At 47.1% G+C, this 19,909-nt stretch overlaps 1 protein-coding gene across 1 annotated transcript in view; it reads right to left on the bottom strand.

Annotated features, from left to right (window-relative positions):
• Positions 1-19,909, bottom strand: part of OSGEP (O-sialoglycoprotein endopeptidase) — a 613,564-nt gene that overhangs the window by 545,266 nt on the left and 48,389 nt on the right. Inside the window, exon 2 of the mRNA XM_078648814.1 lies at positions 16,092-16,217. Coding sequence (XP_078504940.1) covers positions 16,092-16,206 — 115 coding nt within the window. The 5' untranslated portion in view covers positions 16,207-16,217. The remainder of the gene's footprint in view (positions 1-16,091; positions 16,218-19,909) is intronic.

Here is a 19,909-nt window from a genome sequence, read left to right as displayed (position 1 = left end):
TCTCAGCATCGATGGTTACAAGCATATAATCCCCCTGGGTCCTAGAAGCCTTATCTATGACGTGTAGGACCCTTTTGGTGTTATCACTAGTCTGGCGATGGGGAATAAAGCCTACCCGATCCGGGTCAATCAGGCCTGGCATGTATTTAGCTAGCATGTGTGCTAGGATCCCTGTGTACAGTTTCAAGTCGATATTTAGAAGACATAAAGGGCAGTATGCGCCACAGCTTGTCTTATCTTTTCCTGGTTTCAGGATGACCACGATGGCGGCCTCCAGCATTGAAGTTGGGATAGCCCCTGGAGTCGCAAAGGTACTGAAGAGTCTAGTACACAGTGCAAATTTTGAGCTCTGCAAGGTTATCCTATGGAAGTAGGAACAAGTCCTGCGAATAGGTAGAGAACATCGACTTACAGGACCAAATTCTAGGAGCTAGGATCAGTGGTGGGCAAGGTGCAATGCAGCAATCACAGTACACCACCAGCAGCGGCACAAGCCCAGCCAGGTGCAGACCAGCGTTCGGAGTCCAATGCGTTCCAATGGGGATCGGTCACTGTAAAAAGAGGCTGCAGGCTTTGCTAGGACGCCAGTTGGGCTGAACTAGAAAGAGGGCTCAGGTCTTGCGATGCTTGGGGGGCACCTTTGGTTCTCTTCTCCAAGGCCCAGGGGCAATGGGGCAGAGGTGTCTAAAGGTGTTGGGTTTTTCTTACCGGAGCAGTTGCAGTCGAGGGGGGTCTGCGAGCAGAGGCTGCAGGTGACATCGGGGAGTCCAGGAGGGGTGAAACCACAATGGACTGAGGCTCTGGAAGGCTGGGGAACCTTGTTGGCACAGTTGGTCCACTTCAGCTTAAGCCTGAGGTGATGGGTGCAGAGGTTGCTTCAGGTGTCGTGTTTTGGCAGTTCGAGGCCTCAGAGTCTCTTCTTTGGAGTTTCTTCTTGAACAGGCCTGCTGTTCACAGGATGTTTAGAGTCTTTTTAGGTCTCGCCTATTAATCCCGCAAGGGATAATAGACGAGAGTATAGAGGGCAAACCAAGGTCTGAAACCATCGCGGATTTCCTACAGTTCGTGTGGAGCACTCGTGCGGAAAGCGCGTCCACATCAAACCCATCAGCCTCCCTCCCACAGGCATCTGAAGCTTCACCAGCGGCCTCAGGCATTCACCCCAGCGCGCGCTGGGCCTCACTTCTCCTCCCCCCAAATTACATCCCTGCTGTTTCACTTTCACGGCCGCGAGGCCGTGCTCTGCCGTGTCGTGTTATTTGCTTTCCTTCGTATGTTCATATATTTGCTTTTAACTGTAGTGTGTTTCGATACGATACATTTCAAGTACTAGCGTCTTTGCATGAATTAAATTTGTAGCGTGTTTAGATTTCTTTCACTGTGTTGCGCATTGACTGATATTTATTTCCTATCGCGTTTAGATCCATATTAACTCGTCGCGCATTTACTTTCTATTGCGTTTACATACATTTTAACTCGTAATCCTGTTCGAGTCTCGGTAATGTCCGCGCATTTACATGAATTCCCTTTGTAGCGCTTTTAAAGATATTTTTCCGTGCTGCGCTTTGCATACATTTTAACTCGTAACTCGGTTCGAGTCTCGGTAATGTTCGCGCATTTACATAAATTCCCTTTGTACTGCTTGTAAAGATATTTTTCCGGGTTGCGTTTTGAATACATTTTAACTTGTAACCCTTTTTGAGTCTTGGTAATGTCCGCGCATTTACATGAATTCCCTTTGTAGTGCTTTCAAAGATGCTTTTCCGTGTTGCGTTTTGCATACATTTTAACTCGTAACTCTGTTCGAGTCTCAGTAATGTCCGCGCATTTACAGGAATTCCCTTTGTAGTGCTTTTAAAGTTTTTTTTCCGTGTTGCGCATTGGCATATATTTCCTTTCTCGCGCGTTTAGATACATTGTTTAAATAATTTTAGTGCGTTTACATGTATTAAATTTGTTGATCGATTACATGTATTTCACCATGTTGCGCATTGACAGATACTTACTTTCTCTTTGCCTTGTTGCACTTATTGGAACCCGCATTGCCCTTTCAATTTTCGCTCGTTTGCATCCAGTTTCTCCCTCCCCTCCTTTTCACCTGGGTGGCAGATCCTCATCTGACTGTCGCTCCATTTGGTAAGTCCTCCCACCCCTACTTCTTTTCCCTGTTGTGCCACATTGTGTTTACCTCTATTGTAATGATCGAGGGTCGATTTTATCTCCAAGGCGTACACTCCCATCCCACATAGCATTTGGCTTTTAGCGCTCAGTGGGGGTGACAGCTCTTCGTGTGTCCACATCTGGGTGTATTCTTACACCACCACCTTTTCACCTGTATGTCAGCTCCTTGTTGCTACCACCTATTCCACCCTCCTGTGGTTGCCTCCCACCCCCTGTCTTTGCCCTATTGTGCATGAGGGGCGATTTTGCCTCTGTGGAATGCAATCATCACACACAGAATTTGACATTTAGCACTCAGACGAACTGCATAGCGCTTCCTCCCCCCCTGTGAATTCCTGCGTCGTATCTCCCTCCCACACCTCCTGAGTGCTTGCTCCTCATTGCTCCTGGCAGTTCGTCTCTCTTGTTGCTTTTAGTGTCTATAATGAATGTCATCCCTACTATGGACTGAACTGTCAACAAATTCATACCTGCCTACACCAACAGGCATAGGTCACAACATAGCAAAAATATTTCAAATACACATTTGATGTCTGTACGGTTTCGCCACTAACTTCTTTTAAAGCTGAACGTACCACTTTTTTGCAGATTGTAAGGGCTATTACCAGCTTTTAATCATACTTCAAATACCAACCTCGGAAGGATGGAAAACACAGCCCAGAGGAAAACAAACTACTGGCTGCACATCATGGCAGAGGTGCAAACCAATCTTTTAGGTGACAGAGCTAAATTGGCAACAATTGCTAATCTGCAGTCTTCTCCCTCCCAGCCTGCTGGTCTAATTCCCTGCCCTCTTCTTCTGTGCTGATCTGCTGTTCCCTTTTCACCCGCCTCCTTCTCTAACTCACTGTTCTCTTCTCCCATGCTGATCTGCTGTTCTCTTCCTCCCGCCTCATTCTCTAACTCCCTGCAACAGACATCCACAAGCAACAGACATACACAAGCATCAGACATACACAAGTATCAGGCATCAGACATCCACAAGCATCAGGCATCAGACATCCACAAGCATTAGGCATCAGACATCCACAAGCATCAGGCACCAGACATCCACAAGCATCAGGCACCAGACATCCACAAGCATCAGGCATCAGACATCCACAAGCATCAGGCATCAGACATCCACAAGCATCAGGCATCCACAAACATCCACAAGCATCAGACGTCCACAAGCATCAGACGCACAAGCATGAGACGTCCACAAGCATCAGACGTCCACAAGCATCAGACGTCCACAAGCATCAGATGTCCACAAGCATCAGACGTCCACAAGCATCAGACGTCCACAAGCATCAGACGTACACAAGCATCAGACATACACAAGCATCAGACATACACAAGCATCAGGCATCCACAAGCATCAGGCATCAGACAACCAGGAGCATCAGACAACCAGGAGCATCAGACAACCAGGAGCATCAGACGTCCACAAGCGTCAGGCATTCACAAGCGTCAGGCATTCACAAGCGTCAGACATCCACAAGCGTCACGACATCCACATGCGTCAGGCATCCACAAGCGTCAGGCATCCACAAGCGTCAGGCATCCACAAGCGTCAGGCATCCACAAGCGTCAGGCATCCACAAGTGTCAGGCATCCACAAGCGTCAGGCATCCACAAGCATCAAACATCCACAAGCAACAGACAGACAACCAGGAGCATCAGACAACCAGGAGCATCAGACATCCATAAGCATCAGACATCCAGAAGCATCAGGCATCCACAAGCATCAGGCATCCACAAGCATCAGGCATCCACAAGCATCAGGCATCCACAAGCATCAGGCATCCACAAGCATCAGGCATCCACAAGCATCAGACATCCACAAGCATCAGACAAGCATCAACCATCAGACATCCACAAGCGTCAGGCATGCACAAGCATCAGGCATGCACAAGCATCTGGCATTCACAAGCTTGAGCCATCCACAAGCGTCAGCCATCCACAAGCGTCAGCCATGTAAATGTAAATGTAAATTGATATGTAAATTGATACTTGTATAGCGCACTACTCACCCGCAAGGGTCTCAAGGCGCTTGTACAAATACCGCTGTGGAACTCATCCTGGCTTTCCCTGTGAGGTGTCCACTCCTGGGCACCCCCAAGGTGGAGGCCAGGCATCCTTAGCGTTGTGGGGGCCGTTGTGGAGATTAAGCAAGCTATTGCCCAGAGTTGCAGAGTGGGACTCCATGATTGGAATAGGCACCGAGGCGAGAATTATCAGGTCCGAGGAATTTTTTAGCCCAAGACCCGCCGAGGCGGGGAATTGAACCCTGGTCCCGGGCTAGACTTCTGCATCAGGGTCTGCCGCTCTAACCATTGAGCCACACTTCTCCATCCACAAGCGTCAGCCATCCACAAGCGTCAGCCATCCACAAGCGTCAGGCATCCACAAGCGTCAGGCATCCACAAGCGTCAGGCATCCACAAGCGTCAGGCATCCACAAGCGTCAGGCATCCACAAGCGTCAGGCATCCACAAGCGTCAGGCATCCACAAGCGTCAGCCATCCACAAGCATCAGACATAACAGCTCTTCTGCCGGGCCTTCCTTCCCTGTCCATTCTCGTCTCTGAGCACACAGCAGAAGGCGTGTAGTGTGTTTTATTTATTTTACTGTCCATTTCAAACTGACTTTGTTGGTCAAAAAAGGATAAACGTCTAACTCGCCCCGACTGGAATCAGACCCCAGATACTTCTTGTTGCACGCAGAAATATGTGGTGTAGTTAACTTGCTGAGGTGCCTTCACTTCATGGCTGGATAGAAAAAAAACTGTAAGGAGGCAGTCAAAACAATGAGCACACTGGTAGTCCGGCTTCTCAGCACTCACTGTGCCCGCCCGCTCAGAAAGCACAAAACTGTCAGATAAGACGCTTTGCCTATATGCAGGAACTAAGATCTGAACTATTAACATCTGCGAATTCATTTATATTAGTAGCATAACACAGGTGCTCGAGGGGACGCATTGAAACGTTGAATCAAAATTAAAATTGCACACAGTAAATTCCTCGAATACGGGATGTTTACTGTCGCCCTCCTCTATCCATCTATCTATCTACCTACCTATCTCTCTATCTACCTATCTATCGCCCTCACTCTATCTATCTATCGCCCTCCCTCTATCTATCTATCTATCTATCTATCGCACTCACTCTGTCAATCTATCGCATCACCACAGCATCACTCAGCCCCACCACAGCATCACCACTCAGGGGCACCACAACATCACTATGCGCTACCACAGCATCACTGAACGCCACCGAATCACTCGTCGCCACCACATCACTCAGCGCCACCACAGCATCAATCTGTGCAACCATTCAACAACAACTGGTTCAAATATGTCCTCTCAATGTTTCAAGCTTTATTACAAATGTCACAAAAAGATGTTAATATTTCACTTCTGTACTTGGATTTTCGTCACAATAAAATACACTGAACATAATCTTTACAAAAGTTATTTACAAAAGTTTAAGCTATTGCCATTATAAATTACAATAACTTTTAAGTATTAATTATTTAAAAAAATGAAAAGCCATTGTTATTTGTAATATAAATACATCTAAGTCACGTAAATACAACACATATTGCATTACAAATGCTACATGTGTCACATCTGCAAAAGTTAAAAGTGTTGGCATTGTAAATGACAAAGCTATTAATTTCGCTATTTTCAAAACCAACACAAATAAAAAATGTGTAATTTACAATACCAATAGCTCAAACTTTCCTAATGCGAGACCTATTGCATTGTAAATGCTTGTTTGAAAGCAGGCAGTGCACCCAAGATTCTGGAGTCACATCCGCAGGGCAAGTCGACTTTGGCACAGTTATCAACGAGGGATGCAGATAGGCAGGTAAGGCTGGGGCCAAGTCGGGTGTTCTCTTCGCTCTTCTTCTGCTTTTGTGGCTCTTCAGTGCCCTCTATCTTTTTAGTTCTTCAGGATCTGCTTCTCTGGTGCCAGAGACTCTCCTAGATACCGAACTCCTGGACAGGCTTTTGTTCCTGTAAATAAAAATTTGTAATTACAAATTTTTAGAATGCATACGCTCTATAAATTTTAAATTGAAGGAACAAAAGCCTGTCCGGGAAGAGGGTGTAACACCCCCTCCCATAGGACGACCTGCTGACTAGCCTCCGTGGGCTGACGGGCTTCAAAGGAGCTCCACCTTTGGGATGCAAATCTGGATATCTGGATCCCCTCATAGGATTGGAAGCCTCTACCCCCGTCCAGAGCATACTTGGCACTTGGACCAGCTGGAAAATTAGCTAGTCAGGTAGGTGTGTCACACCAGGTTAGTACCACCCCTAAAATGGGCTAACTAAGAGGTGGACACATATTTTCAAAAGGTAGCCATCTTTGTGATGGCAGTAGGAAATCTGGGAGAGGGTTATGCCCACAGGAAATGGTCATATAAGGAGAGTAGTGACCCCAAGGGTCAGCAGATCATTGGCTACCTCCTGAGTGCAAAAGGCATTCACTCTAGGAGGTCAGAAACGTGCTTTGATGGCAGGCTAGCAGAATTCAGTCAGCAAGCACACCAGAGGCTCATAGGTTTTCAGGGGCACCTCCAAGGTGCCCTCTGAGTGCAGTTTTGATAAATCCAACACTGGCATGGTGTGAGCTTATCAAGAGGAGAGGTTTGGTACCAAACATCCCTATTTTCAGTGAAGCCATTGTGTAGCTGGGGAACTTGTTTTCAGCAGTGCCCAGTACATGGTTTGAGATGGCTTACCTGATCACTTGCACTGGCAGCAATAGGACTGAACAGCACAGAGGCATATCTGCTCATGAGATATGTCCTCACATATAATATTAAGCACCCTGCCTTAGGGCTGTCAGGCCTGCTGTAGGGGTGACTTACAAATATCACACGCAGTAGTAGGGGAAATGGCACACAGGAATGTGCAACATGTCGTGTTTACACTTTTTTCTGCCACAAGACACACAGCCTGCAATAGCAGTCGTGCATGTGCTTCATGAGACGTAGAGAAATCCCTTACGATGGCACACGCGGGCTGCAGCCCTTAGGGTCCCTCTTTAGTACCTCTGCCCCCAGGTACCATTTACTAGGGACTTACAGAGTATGCTAAAGGTGTTGCCAATTGGGGGAACAATTGCACAGTTCTGGGAAATGAAATGGCTCTGGCACTGGGGACCTGGTTGGCAGAAACCCAGTGCACTTTCAGGCAAAATCACATCATGTGCCAGGCAAATAAGTGAGGGCAACCATGTCAGAAAGGGGCTCTAATGTAATCCTTTGGCGCTCTTCAAGATGAATTCCAACTCCATCCATCCCAATTTTACAAATACATGCAGCTTCATCACACACTTATGCCCTACTTGTCCCACACGGCGACTAACCCAGAATACAGCCCCTTGGAGGCCAAAATACTACTAACCAATATCCTACAACATAAAACATCAGTAATTTATCGATCACTGGTGATTAACACCAGGGACACTTTTTCGGCCCATAGAGAGGCTTGTTAGTGCGACCTCAGCCCCTTGGACGATGATGAGTGGGGGCAGCCGCTGGCCTCCCTCCGTGAGGTGATGATTGCTTCTCAGTTCCGTCTCATTCAACTGAGGTACTTGCATAGGATATACTGTGCCAGGGATAGGCTGCGGAGTCAAGGCCTCGTTACTTCAGGCGATTGCTTGCGGTGTCTGGCCGAACCGGCCAACTTTCTACACACGGTCTAAGGCTTATTTAGCCTCACCCCATTTTGGGAAAGGGTTTATGCTTACTTAGGGAGGTTTTGAGCCTACCCTTGCCACAATATCCGAGGTGTGCTATTCTACACATTTCAGATTACATTGACGGGAACTGAAATAGAAAAGGACTTTTGTGGCTGGGCCTTCCTGGCTAAACAAGACCTCACTAGAGCCTGGAAGGAGGCTTCGGCACCTTCCTTGGAGGTTTGGAAAGAGGGTCTGGACTGCTGCATGGGCCTAGAGCAGCCTAGATACATAGCCAGGGGATGTCAAGTGAAATAGTACAAAATCTTGGAATGCTGGGTTGACTATCGTGGGATGCGGTTAAAACCTTGTCCTCAGCTAGAAGGATCCCTAATGGCAGAGATCACAGCATTTACCTCCTAGGAGCTGCTTGGGAATCGGGTGGGCAGGGACGATAGATAATATGGAACATGTCTTTTGTTTTTTTCCTCCACTTACCCCTTTCTGAAACTATGGTCGTGGGTGTTTTGTGGTTTCTATTATTGCGATGTTTGCTTCTCGTATTATTTTAGTCTTTACAATATGGTTGAGGATGATTATAATTAGCCATGTGATTGAATTAGATGACTGTTATATTAACCTTTCATGGATATGTCTCTTATCGCTCAATTATTTTTTTCATTGTATTGTTTTCTCTCATTAAAGCAAAACCAATAAACAATGAGAAGGTCAGATGACACCTGCGTCAAAAGGCAGACATGACTATTAATCTGTGTAAAGGGAGAAAGATGGCGACCTTCATGATATAAAATGGCAATGAGGCCCATCTGACAAAGCCAGAAGAGTCAGACCTTAGGGCCTTTATGTCACATATTTTCCTCTAGCAGAGTGGCTGTGAGTCAGTTTGCATCTCTACACGTAGAGTTCTTGGTGATTCTGATCATGTCACCAGGCTATATGACACAGGAGCCAATCAGCAGAATGCCACATCTCTTTTCAAAACTCATGGTGTATCCTTCGTGTGACACCTTGTAAATCGTGAACTCTGGGGGGCGTGGCTAGCCAGGCAGCAAAATGGCCGCTACCTAAGCGAGCTCCGCCGGCTGAGCCACATATCCTACACTTATCCTAACTACAACAAGACTTCAGGGTCACAACTTCAGTGCATCGTGAACCAGTCCCCACGCTACTCCCACGGACTGAGTTTGGGGGACCACGGTGCTCATTGCACTGCCCTAGCGTGAACGGTGGCGACGCCCGAGGGTGGTGCATTGCTGTTGCCGTGACTGGGGCGACCCTCCCTGGGCGACTCCTGTAATCGAGCCTGGGGCTGTGCGGGCCTGCCGCGCTCAGAGAGAAAGATCGCTGCGGACACTGTAAGCCCTGCTAGTATCGGGGCAGACCCCGCGCATATGCGGCAGCCCCTGGCGCCACATCGCTATCGGCCGCCACGGCGGCGTTGCCCTAGGCAATGAAGGCCTCCGGCCCTGCACGGCGCCATTTTGTGGACTGACTGTGAGGCGGCCATTATCGCAGCACTCCTTCGTGAGCCTGCCACAGGAGCGAGGTGGGGGCTGCGAGACAGACGCGCTACTTACCTCCTGCGAGGACGCTGTCTTGATCCTGCTCGCCCCGATCACTGCTGCCAGTAATTTACTGGACGGATCGACATTTGCTGATCCCGCGTGCCCCGGGCGCTCGAGGTGCTCTGAGAACCACTGTGGAGCCGCCGGCTGGAGTGCGGGGGTACCAAGCGATGAGTGTGCTGACCGCTGGCGGGGGGTGCCGTGGACTGCTACACTCGCAATAACCTGTGGGCTGAGATATTAGCCTGTCCGGCATGATACTAAACCCGCCCCTGCCCTGGGACCTGCCCCTGCGTTCTGCCTCCTCCCCGGTCCCACTGCTGATGTGCTCCATTTGCTGGCAGTACTGAGGGGCAAATCCTGTGGACTTGTACTAGGGCCTGCACCAGGACTTTGAGGTGAGACGGCTGCTTGAAGCCTATGGATGACTGGCACTGTTGATTCTGATCTGCTACGAGCGACCCGTGCTGTGCGTTTTGGACACTATCAGGAAGTGCATGTGATTGGTGACTTGAGTGCAGACCTCCAGTGTGCGAGACAGAGCCTGGTTGATTCCCGCTGAGCGCAGGTTGGACCTGACCCTGAGCAATTGAGGGAGTTGTGATTGGCATACCCTGCTTTCACCCTGCTATGCCCTATATTGCGCCGGGAGTGTCGCACCAGCCCACGAGGAAACCATGGGCAAAGCTGATACTCGCCAATCCAAAATTACATTTGAAAATAAACGCCCTGTAAAGCAGGTGGACCAAGACCAGGAGGCCCTGGGGGCCGCATGGGGCGAAGAGGCTGGCGACAACCAAGGAGAAGAGCTTAAATCATTAATGTTGGAAATGCGCAACAGTCTGGGAAATATAGATGCAAAATTGGATACCCTGACGTCCCAACTGGACTCCGTAAAAACTCATGTCGCCACCCATGAAACGCGACTGGACTGCCTAGAAAATCGCCACACCGAACAGCAAGAATTCCAACAGGAAAATAGAGAACAACTCCTAAGTATGGAAAAGGTGCTGGAAGTTATTCGTGCGAAGTCGGATGATTTGGAGGCACGTTCCCGACGCAGTAACGTCCGAATCACAGGCATTCCAGAGACAACAGCCATCACGAAGATGGAGGTGTTCATGACGGATCTCCTGCATGAGCTTTTCGATCCTCACCTGTCCCCCGTATTTCTGGTAGAACACGCTCAAAGATCCCTGGGTCCGAAGCCGCCGGTGGGTGGTACGCCTCGACCAATACTGGCTAAACTCCTAAACTATCAGGACAGGGACACGGTGTTGAAGCTTGCAAGGGAAAAGGGACGCATCACACATAAAGGTAATACCATCTCCTTTTACCCTGACTTTACGCCGACGATGCAGGCAGCAAGACGGGAATTCCTACCAGCCAAGCGTCTGTTGATGGAGGCTGAAATTCCATATGCGTTACTCTATCCTGCCAAATTGAAGGTCTCTCATGATGGCACTGCACATTATTTCACAGACGCCAAATCTGCTCTTAAATTTGCTAAGCACATTTGTGGCCCTAAGGGAAAGGCGTCAGGGGCCGAGAAAACCGGAAATCATGGCCACCTAAGCGACAATGATTGACCCTAATGTTTTACCTGTATGATCCACCATCTGAACTGTGGTACTATTTCCAGGTCCTCCATCTGATATCTGAAAGTATATTTTATGTGCTCTAATGGTGTTATTTCCGAGCTCCGACAGTTGGTCTATTACTTTCCTACTGATACTGCTATTTTAAATTGCATTATTTTCTAATCTGTCTACTTTGTGACCTTGCTGTTGAGTTTTGTTACAGATTCAGCCACCCTGTGTGAACGGGGGTGTATGCGTGTGCTCCCATGCCTCCGAGGGATTGTTCCCACTGTTAAATTGTTCCCACTTTTTCAGTGGATTTGAGGGGAATAGGTCACAACCTAATTGAGGGGTTGAGGCGGTGGGGGGGAGGTAGGGGTTGTTGGTTTCATTTGGATGTTTGAGCTGTCAGGGTTGTTGTTTATCTCAAAGGTATATGGAAGTGATATCTGCATACAGGTGATGGGCTGACGCTTTGTGACCCGGGCGCACCAATAGGGACTGACTCTAATTTGTGTAAAATCCTCACCTGGAACGTACGGGGGATGAATGATGGTCGAAAGGCGCGCCTAATACACACTTATTTAGCAAGACATCACATAGATATATGCTTTTTACAAGAAACCCACCTCAATGTCACCCAATCACCGCGCCTAAAACATAATAGGTGGTCAGACGTACACTCTGCAATATACTCTAATTATGCACATGGGGTAGCTATACTTCTCTGTAGGGGCCTTGATTGGAGGGAGTGTGGCGCTGACCTTGATCCCGAAGGTAGATTTGTTATATTACAAGGCCTTCTAGGCGGGAAACCTGTTGTCTTGGTGGCCCTGTATGGACCGAATGTTGACTCCCCAGATTTTTTTCGTGAGATTTGGGCCAAGCTAGCTTCCCTAAACTGCACTACCATTATTTGGGGAGGGGGCTTTAACGTGGTGCTGCAGGACACACTGGATAGGAGGGGAGCTTCTAGGCCACTACACCCTGCTGCGACTCAGGCTCTTTATGACCTTATGGAAGAGGGGAGGCGGGTTGACATTTGGCGGCTCCGCCATCCAGATTTGCGGGAGGGAACATGTATTTCCCACTACCATGCTGCCTGGTCCCGGTTAGATTATTGGCTTGTATCCTCTGATGTAGATGCCTGGACTGTCGAGGTCCGACACCTTGCTCGCTCCCTATCGGACCACGCCCCCTGTTTGTTGACTCTTGCCCTCTCAGACCTACCTCCTAGGGCGTTCAACTGGAGACTCCCACAGCATGCCTTATTAGACGAGGCATTTAAGAAAGACATTAGATCTGATATTGCTGACTATTTTGAATTAAATGCAGGTTCTGTTTCCACAGTCGCTACTTTATGGGATGCCTTTAAGGTAGTGATCAGGGGTAAATGTATATCAAGGCAGGTCGGGGTGTTAAAGGCAATCAGAGGCCCCCTGGCAGACATAGAAACGCAGATCAGGGACCTTGAGAGACAATTCTGCACTGACAGTAGTCCCCAAATGGCGTCGGACTTGAAAGCAAAACTGTTGGATTTTGCAGAGGAAGCACATCGCGAACTGAAGTTTTTAGGTAAACACATTGAAGCGAGGCGCTACGGTGAAGGGGATACACCGGGACGCACACTGGCCACTATGATCCGAAAGTCGGTGTCCCCCCCTTGCATACATACAATCAATACCCCGGAGGGAGATATTGTAATAGGTCAGGAGAAGGTTCTCTGTGAATTCCGCAAAGGTTATTCTCACCTCTACACTGCCACACAGACGGAGTGTGCAGACAGTATGCAGGCCTTCCTTGATTCGATTGGACTTGTGTGGTTCAGCGACGCGCATCGCAAATACATGGACCTCTCTTACACAGTTGAGGACATCAAAACAGTTATAAAAAGTCTTCCCCTTAATAAAACCCCAGGACCTGATGGTCTTACAACTGCGTTTTATAAGACATACACTGATGAACTGGCTCCACGCCTACATGCCGTGTATGAGGAAGCCCTAGAAACAGAAATTCTCCCGGCCTCCATGCGAGAGGTGCTGATTATGGCACTGCTTAAACCAGATAAGAATGAAACGGAACTGGACTCGTATCGTCCACTGTCACTCATTAACGTGGACGTTAAAATCTATGCGAAATTACTGGCCAACCGCCTCCAACCTCTCCTACCGATAGTGGCCCTCCCGGACCAGTCTGGGTTTATACTTGGAAGCTCGACGTCCCACAATCTCAGGACAATATTCTCAGTCCTACACTATTTACACCCCTCTGTAAAAGCTGCCGCCATTTTTTGGGATGCAACAAAGGCATTCGATTCCCTTGAATGGCCCCATTTGTTCCGCATTCTGACGCGTATGGGGTTTAACCCTTTGTTCATATAGCGCATCAAGCTGCTGTACACTGCGCCACTGGCCAGAGTGCGGATTAATGGGTTGATATCTGATACATTTCCGATCTCGCGTGGCACTCGCCAGGGATGTCCACTGTCACCACTCCTCTTTGCTATCGCCATGGAGCCTCTTGCTGCTCGCATTCGTCAGCACCATACAGCCAGGGGAATAGGGTTCAGCTCTCGTAGTTTGTTGATTTCAGTGTATGCTGATGATGTTACGTTATATATCTTGAACCCCTCCGAGAATCTGGGCCCAGCGCTGCGTGAATTTATCAAATTCGGGGGGCTATCGGGGATCTCAATAAACTGGAAGAAATCAGTCATATTCCCGCTGACTGATGGAACACCGGAGGTGACTTCGGAATACCCGCTGCGCTGGGAAGCAGACGAAGTCAAATATTTGGGTGTGTGGCTATGTCGCAACCTACAGGACATTTGGTCCATGAACTTTGGTAAGGCAACCGCATGGCTTGAAAGAAAGGTAGCGATATGGTCGAAGCTTCCCTTATCAATCTCCGGAAAGGTGGCGATGGCAAAGATGGTTATACTTCCGAAATTTTTATATCTTTTTGCGAACATACCGATTCCGCTTACACAGCACTTTTTTAGATGTCTCGGCTCCCACTTACTCTCTCTCATTTGGGCGGGTGGCCAGGCGCGTGTCTCATATGATCTCCTGACTTTGCCGTTGCACCAGGGAGGATTGGGGGCCCCCGATATGCAACTCTATGCATTATGTGCCCAAGCTTAATTCTTGTATTTCTGGATATACCAAACTCCCTATCAACCACATGTTGCGGTGGAGATGGATGCAGTGGCACCACTGCCCTTAACAGTTGCACTATACAAGGCAGCGCCACGTCCTGGTGCGGATGTCGACACCGCGGACACGCTGAGGTGGGCCTGGAGGGCCCTGCAAAGACGAGCAAATCTCCCGTTCTTGTACGCTCCAGCAATACAACTTCGACACAATCCAATGTTAGCATGCTTGGAGGTGGGTGGAGGGGTTCCTGAACTGGATGGCACCCAGTTAATGACATTTGCAGATTTGTACCCAGATGGTTCCATCTGCCCCCCCGCCCCCTCCCCCCCCCCCCACCCCACTGGTGTAGACTGGAATGAGGTCCCCTTTATGGAGAAATTTACAGACCACAAACTCCGATCGGCATGCCAGTCTTTTGGAGATTACTTCCCGGAGGCTCCCCCCATGCTCCAAGCTCTACAGACTTTGCTTGCGAGGGCATCGTCGAAAAAGTTGGTGACTAGACTATATATGACCATGCAGGACCAAGCTCCGATCGTCACACCACGATCCCTGGAGCTTTGGAATGTTGACTTAGATCCCCCGCTAGATGAGGAACAATGGACATTTTGTTGCAGGCAGCTATCAGAACTTATTACAAATTACGCCTCATTCATTTTAAATTCTTGCACAGATATTATAGAACACCTATTAGCCTGCACCGCATGAGATTGAGGGAGGACTCTGGGTGCTGGAGATGCGGTTTTGAGCCAGCTACATTCCTCCATATGGCTTTGAGCTTCCCGGAACTCGAAAAGTTCTTGTCGGAGGCGTTTATTGCAATTAATCAAATAATTGGTAGGAGTGACGAAAGGGTGCCACATCTGGGTTTACTGGGCCTAATTAAGGACACTGTACCACAGAGGCGAAAACTGCATGCTCTTCTGCTCTTATATGCCCGAAGACAAGTCGTTTTTAAATGGGGTAGACGTAGGGTAACCACGTTCAAGGCATGGCTGGAGGATGTGAGCTATGGTCACACGCAACTGGGGACTTTCCCGGAGTTGATGCCCATGGCCTCCAGGCCTAGAGATATTTGGGAACCCTTTCTGCAATGGTCCAAATTGCAGGCGCAATCCCCCCAACCCGAACACTCGGAGGAAGACTCTTGAAACTTCCTGGTTTATCCCTGTGATGTTGGATGGGCCGGGAATTCCTGCCTCGCTGTTCGGAGTTACCTTTCTGAGCACATGTTACATATTATGGTAATAATATTTCCATCTGGCGCTCCCGTGTTCCTAATCGTAAAGCTATGTAATATTGTCCCCATTTACCATTTTCATTTATTTCTGAGTCACTGCCTCACCTGTTGCTTGTACATACTTTATTGCTACATGTGCATTCACTGTCCAATAACGTGTTGCCAGACCATCCGATGTTATTGTAACTTTTCACCCTGACCTGCTCACCGGTTTGTATTTTGAGACGTTCATATGTAAAATGGATATGCATATTGCACATTGCATTGGATGCTATATATTTGACTGTACGCTATGTTTTTTATTCAAATGCCAATAAACAAATTAAAAAAAAAATAATAAATCTTGAACTCTTACAGACCTGGGTCCCATGAAGTTTTCCAGCCCATCTATTTACCTACTCATGAGGGTTAATAAGTACTTTCATCTTAGGAACTACCACTGAAACAGCCCACCATGAGAGCTGTGGGAAAGGCATAGATCAAGCTGGCAGAGGGACCAAAGCCCCACCCCACTGAAGAGAAGTATACAATTAAACAAGGTATTGACTAACCCCATGAAAAATTGTCAGGCAATTAAATCCACACATATCTCAAATTGGGATTGCAAGCCAATTAAAAGTTGTGCAGGAAACAAGTCACAAAATATCAATACAATAGCAAATACATACCATGCCCAGGTAGTGTGATGTAGGTCCTCCTGGGATTGGAAAGGACAATGCCATCCCTCACCACACCAATGCCAATCTTGTTAGCACTGCCTTCAAACCCGATGACGACGGTCATGTTAGCTCTCCCTAAACGGAGTGGAGGTAACAAAAGAGATGAAAGTACAGCTCAAGAAGAGAAAAGTAGAGAGTTTGCAATCACTTAAGAAAATGTTAACTATCATAAAAGCAACATCTGCCAAGAATTCTAGAGCAATGGGAGTAACAAAAAAAAAAAGGTGTATAAAGTTTCCAAATTCAAAATGCAAATAGACATAGAAATATATTTTCTTTGTAAGGATGAAAACTGTATCACTTTCTGTGATCCAGCAACATTTGTAAATCAACATTTTTTCAAAATTCACCTTGGAAATGAATTCTGCCACAAAACAAATTTACACTTTGCTGCAAACAGTCTTAATAGGATGACTTAAGATATTCAAACAGCATTCCTGCTACAACTTTAAATCCCCAAAAAGATTTAGGGACACTCTTCAGAGCAAATGGAGTAGTCTTCTGAAGAGGTTCAAGTTAGCCAGATTTCATATGATCTATAAAGGCACTCCACATCTCTTCCATGATCAAAGTGACTTGAACTCCTTCCTTGATGACATCCAAGAGGCTGAGATGGACACTTTTAACACATATGTTGTAATGTATTAATACCTTTTATAATATCTCTATGCTATTTCTTACTCGGAAGTCAGTTGCTTATGGTCTCTAACACCCTATGTTCTTCACATACAGTCTTCATTTGATTCCCTTCCTACAAATCTAGGCATGTTAGTTTTTTCTCCAAGATATATCTCCCAATGCAGACAATGAAAATACAAGCATCTCTAGACACCCTATGGCCATGGCTTTTTCATTTTACCGATCCTACGGACAGTCTTTAAGCATGTAGGCTGCAATTATGGTGCCATATATCATTAGATAGTCATTGATGACACACCACTACTACAAGATGAAATACTATTCTATTCAAATTCTGTTAGTCCTATGATAACCTTCAAATATTGACCGATTTTAGGATGACATACCGTTATGTGATGCGGTTTATGATATCTCACTGTTCGACTCTAATGCTGTTTGGCTCATTATTCTTTTTTTGTTGTTAAACCGATTTTAGTTCCTTTTGGTTACATACATTCACTTGTATGGAAATTGTGTCTTTCGTTCTACATCTTATTGATTACATGTTATTGCATTTATTAGTATTTATACCATCAGCATACTGTTTATCTCTTTTGTACACATCCCCTTATTGACTCCTCCATCCCCTTCCCCCACTGCAGGTCACAGTTAGGATTCAACTATACGGGGTGGCACACCTCTGATCGGTCCATAGCTACCATCCACCTCGCTTTAGCTGTTCCCTAGCATTTCTAGGGGAGCCCTCGTATGCAAATTGTTTTTATCCAACTAAGGGTGTGAGAGTGAGCGAGTCAGTGAGAGTGAATGAGTCAGTCAGGGAGTGAGAGTGAATATGTCAGTGAGTGAGAGTGAATCTGTCAGTGAGTGAGAGTGAATCTGTCAGTGAGTCAGAGTGAATCTGTCAGTGAGTCAGAGTGAATCTGTCAGTGAGTCAGAGTGAATCTGTCAGTGAGTCAGAGTGAATCTGTCAGTGAGTCAGAGTGAATCTGTCAGTGAGTCAGAGTGAATCTGTCAGTGAGTGAGAGTGAATCTGTCAGTGAGTGAGAGTGAAACTGTCAGTGAGTGAGAGTGAGTCTGTCAGTGAGAGTGAGAGTGAGTCTGTCAGTGAGAGTGAGTCTGTCAGGGAGTGAGAGTGAATCTGTCAGGGAGTGAGAGTGAATCTGTCAGTGAGTGAGAGTGAATCTGTCAGTGAGTGAGAGTGAATCTGTCAGTGAGTGAGAGTGAATCTGTCAGTGAGTGAGAGTGAATCTATCAGTGAGTGAGAGTGAATCTGTCAGTGAGAGCGAGAGTGAGTCTGTCAGTGAGAGTGAGTCTGTCAGTGAGAGCGAGAGTGAGTCTGTCAGTGAGAGCGAGAGTGAGTCTGTCAGTGAGAGCGAGTTTGTCAGTGAGAGTGAGAGGGAGTCCGTGAGAGTGAGTCTGTCAGTGAGAGTGAGTCTGTCAGTGAGAGTGAGTCTGTCAGTGAGAGTGAGTCTGTCAGTGAGAGTGAGTCTGTCAGTGAGAGTGAGTCTGTCAGTGAGAGTGAGTCTGTCAGTGAGAGTGAGTCTGTCAGTGAGAGTGAGTCTGTCAGTGAGAGTGAGTCAGTCAGTCAGAGAGTGAGTGCGTCAGTCAGTCAGAGAGTGAGTGAGTGAGTCAGTCAGAGAGAGTGAGTGAGTCAGTCAGTCAGTCAGAGAGAGTGAGTGAGTCAGTCAGTCAGAGAGAGTGAGTGAGTCAGTCAGTCAGAGAGAGTGAGTGAGAGTGAGTCAGTCAGTGAACGAGAGTGAGTCAGTGAACGAGAGTGAGTCAGTGAACGAGAGTGAGTCAGTGAGTGAGAGTGAGTCTGTCAGTGAGAGTGAGTCGGTCAGTGAGTCGGTCAGTGAGAGTGAGTCAGTCAGTGAGAGTGAGTCGGTCAGTGAGAGTGAGTCGGTCAGTGAGAGTGAGTCGGTCAGTGAGAGTGAGTCGGAAGGCACCCCTAATAAGGACATGTATGTGAAATATGGTTTAGCCACTGTAACGTATAGCGAACAATGGCATAAAACGCGCTAGGAAAGACCGGGAAAAACAGTGGCCACTGACGGGATCTTTCGACCCTGATAAAATAGAAAACGCTAGGAATAGCCCTTTGCAAAAAGAGAACTACGCCAGCCATGCTTGATAGCTTTGGTCTGTGGCAGAAAGAAGCATCCCAACAAAAAGAAAAGAAACGAAGCTAGACTAGATAAGGAAATACGAAAAGCAGCTCACCAAGCTTGTAAAAAGTTTGAAGATATAAAAGAAGTAACAACGAACGGACAGGTATCGATAAATTAGTAAAAACGCTCATACATAGGAAAGAGACCGAAGAGTATATAACCGACATATGCAACTCCTATGTCAAAAGCAACATAAGCACTTTGTAAGATCCTGGCGTTTAGATATGTCAATGGAGAGGATAGTAAATTCAGCCTCTTTTACTTCGCAGCCCCCTTGACGGAGCAAAAGCACACATTTTTTTGTTGAACATTTTTGTACTACTATTGTAGGGTTCCCAAAAGGAACATGCTACCAGATATTAAGTGACTGTGAACCCCAGGTGCATTCTGGTTCTTGAGGTCCTAGACATAGAAATGTTTATTCTGCACACCATGTGTCTCACCTACCTTCCCACCCACCTTCCCAGTGCTTAATTTGTCAGTTTCAATTGACATACACTAATACTCATTTACAAAATGTATTGGCTCCTGTGCTGTGCGCACCCCGACCTAGGCTAGAGGGCTTAAACTGTAAGTAAATGCATAGGCATTGTAAAAAGCACCGGCACAAATTAAGCGCTGCACGTTCCACTCTAATAATATTGCCGACTTTCAAAGGAGTTTTTCCAAACGTTCCTGAGCCTTGCCAGGGGTTTGACATCCAGTCAAACATTAAACAGGGGTAAGGTGTAAAATCTATTAAATGAAAAGAGAGATGCGCTTCCCTAAATTGCTTGCATTGCCAAAACCAGAGCTTGGAGAATCAGCACAAGAAAAGCTCATTTTAAAACTGCCAACGTTTGATGTCCATGTGCAAGTCACATGATCTGAATGAACATGTAAAGAAAGTCTTGCTCTGTTTTAACAACCCACAACCTCCTAGAAAGAAAAGGTTATCTGTTTAGATTGTGACATGGAAAA

The sequence above is a fragment of the Lissotriton helveticus genome, chromosome 6 (assembly GCF_964261635.1).
Source record: "Lissotriton helveticus chromosome 6, aLisHel1.1, whole genome shotgun sequence".
NCBI lineage: Eukaryota > Metazoa > Chordata > Amphibia > Caudata > Salamandridae > Lissotriton > Lissotriton helveticus.
Note: the sequence above shows the minus strand (reverse complement) of the source record. Positions and strands in the feature narration are given on the sequence as shown.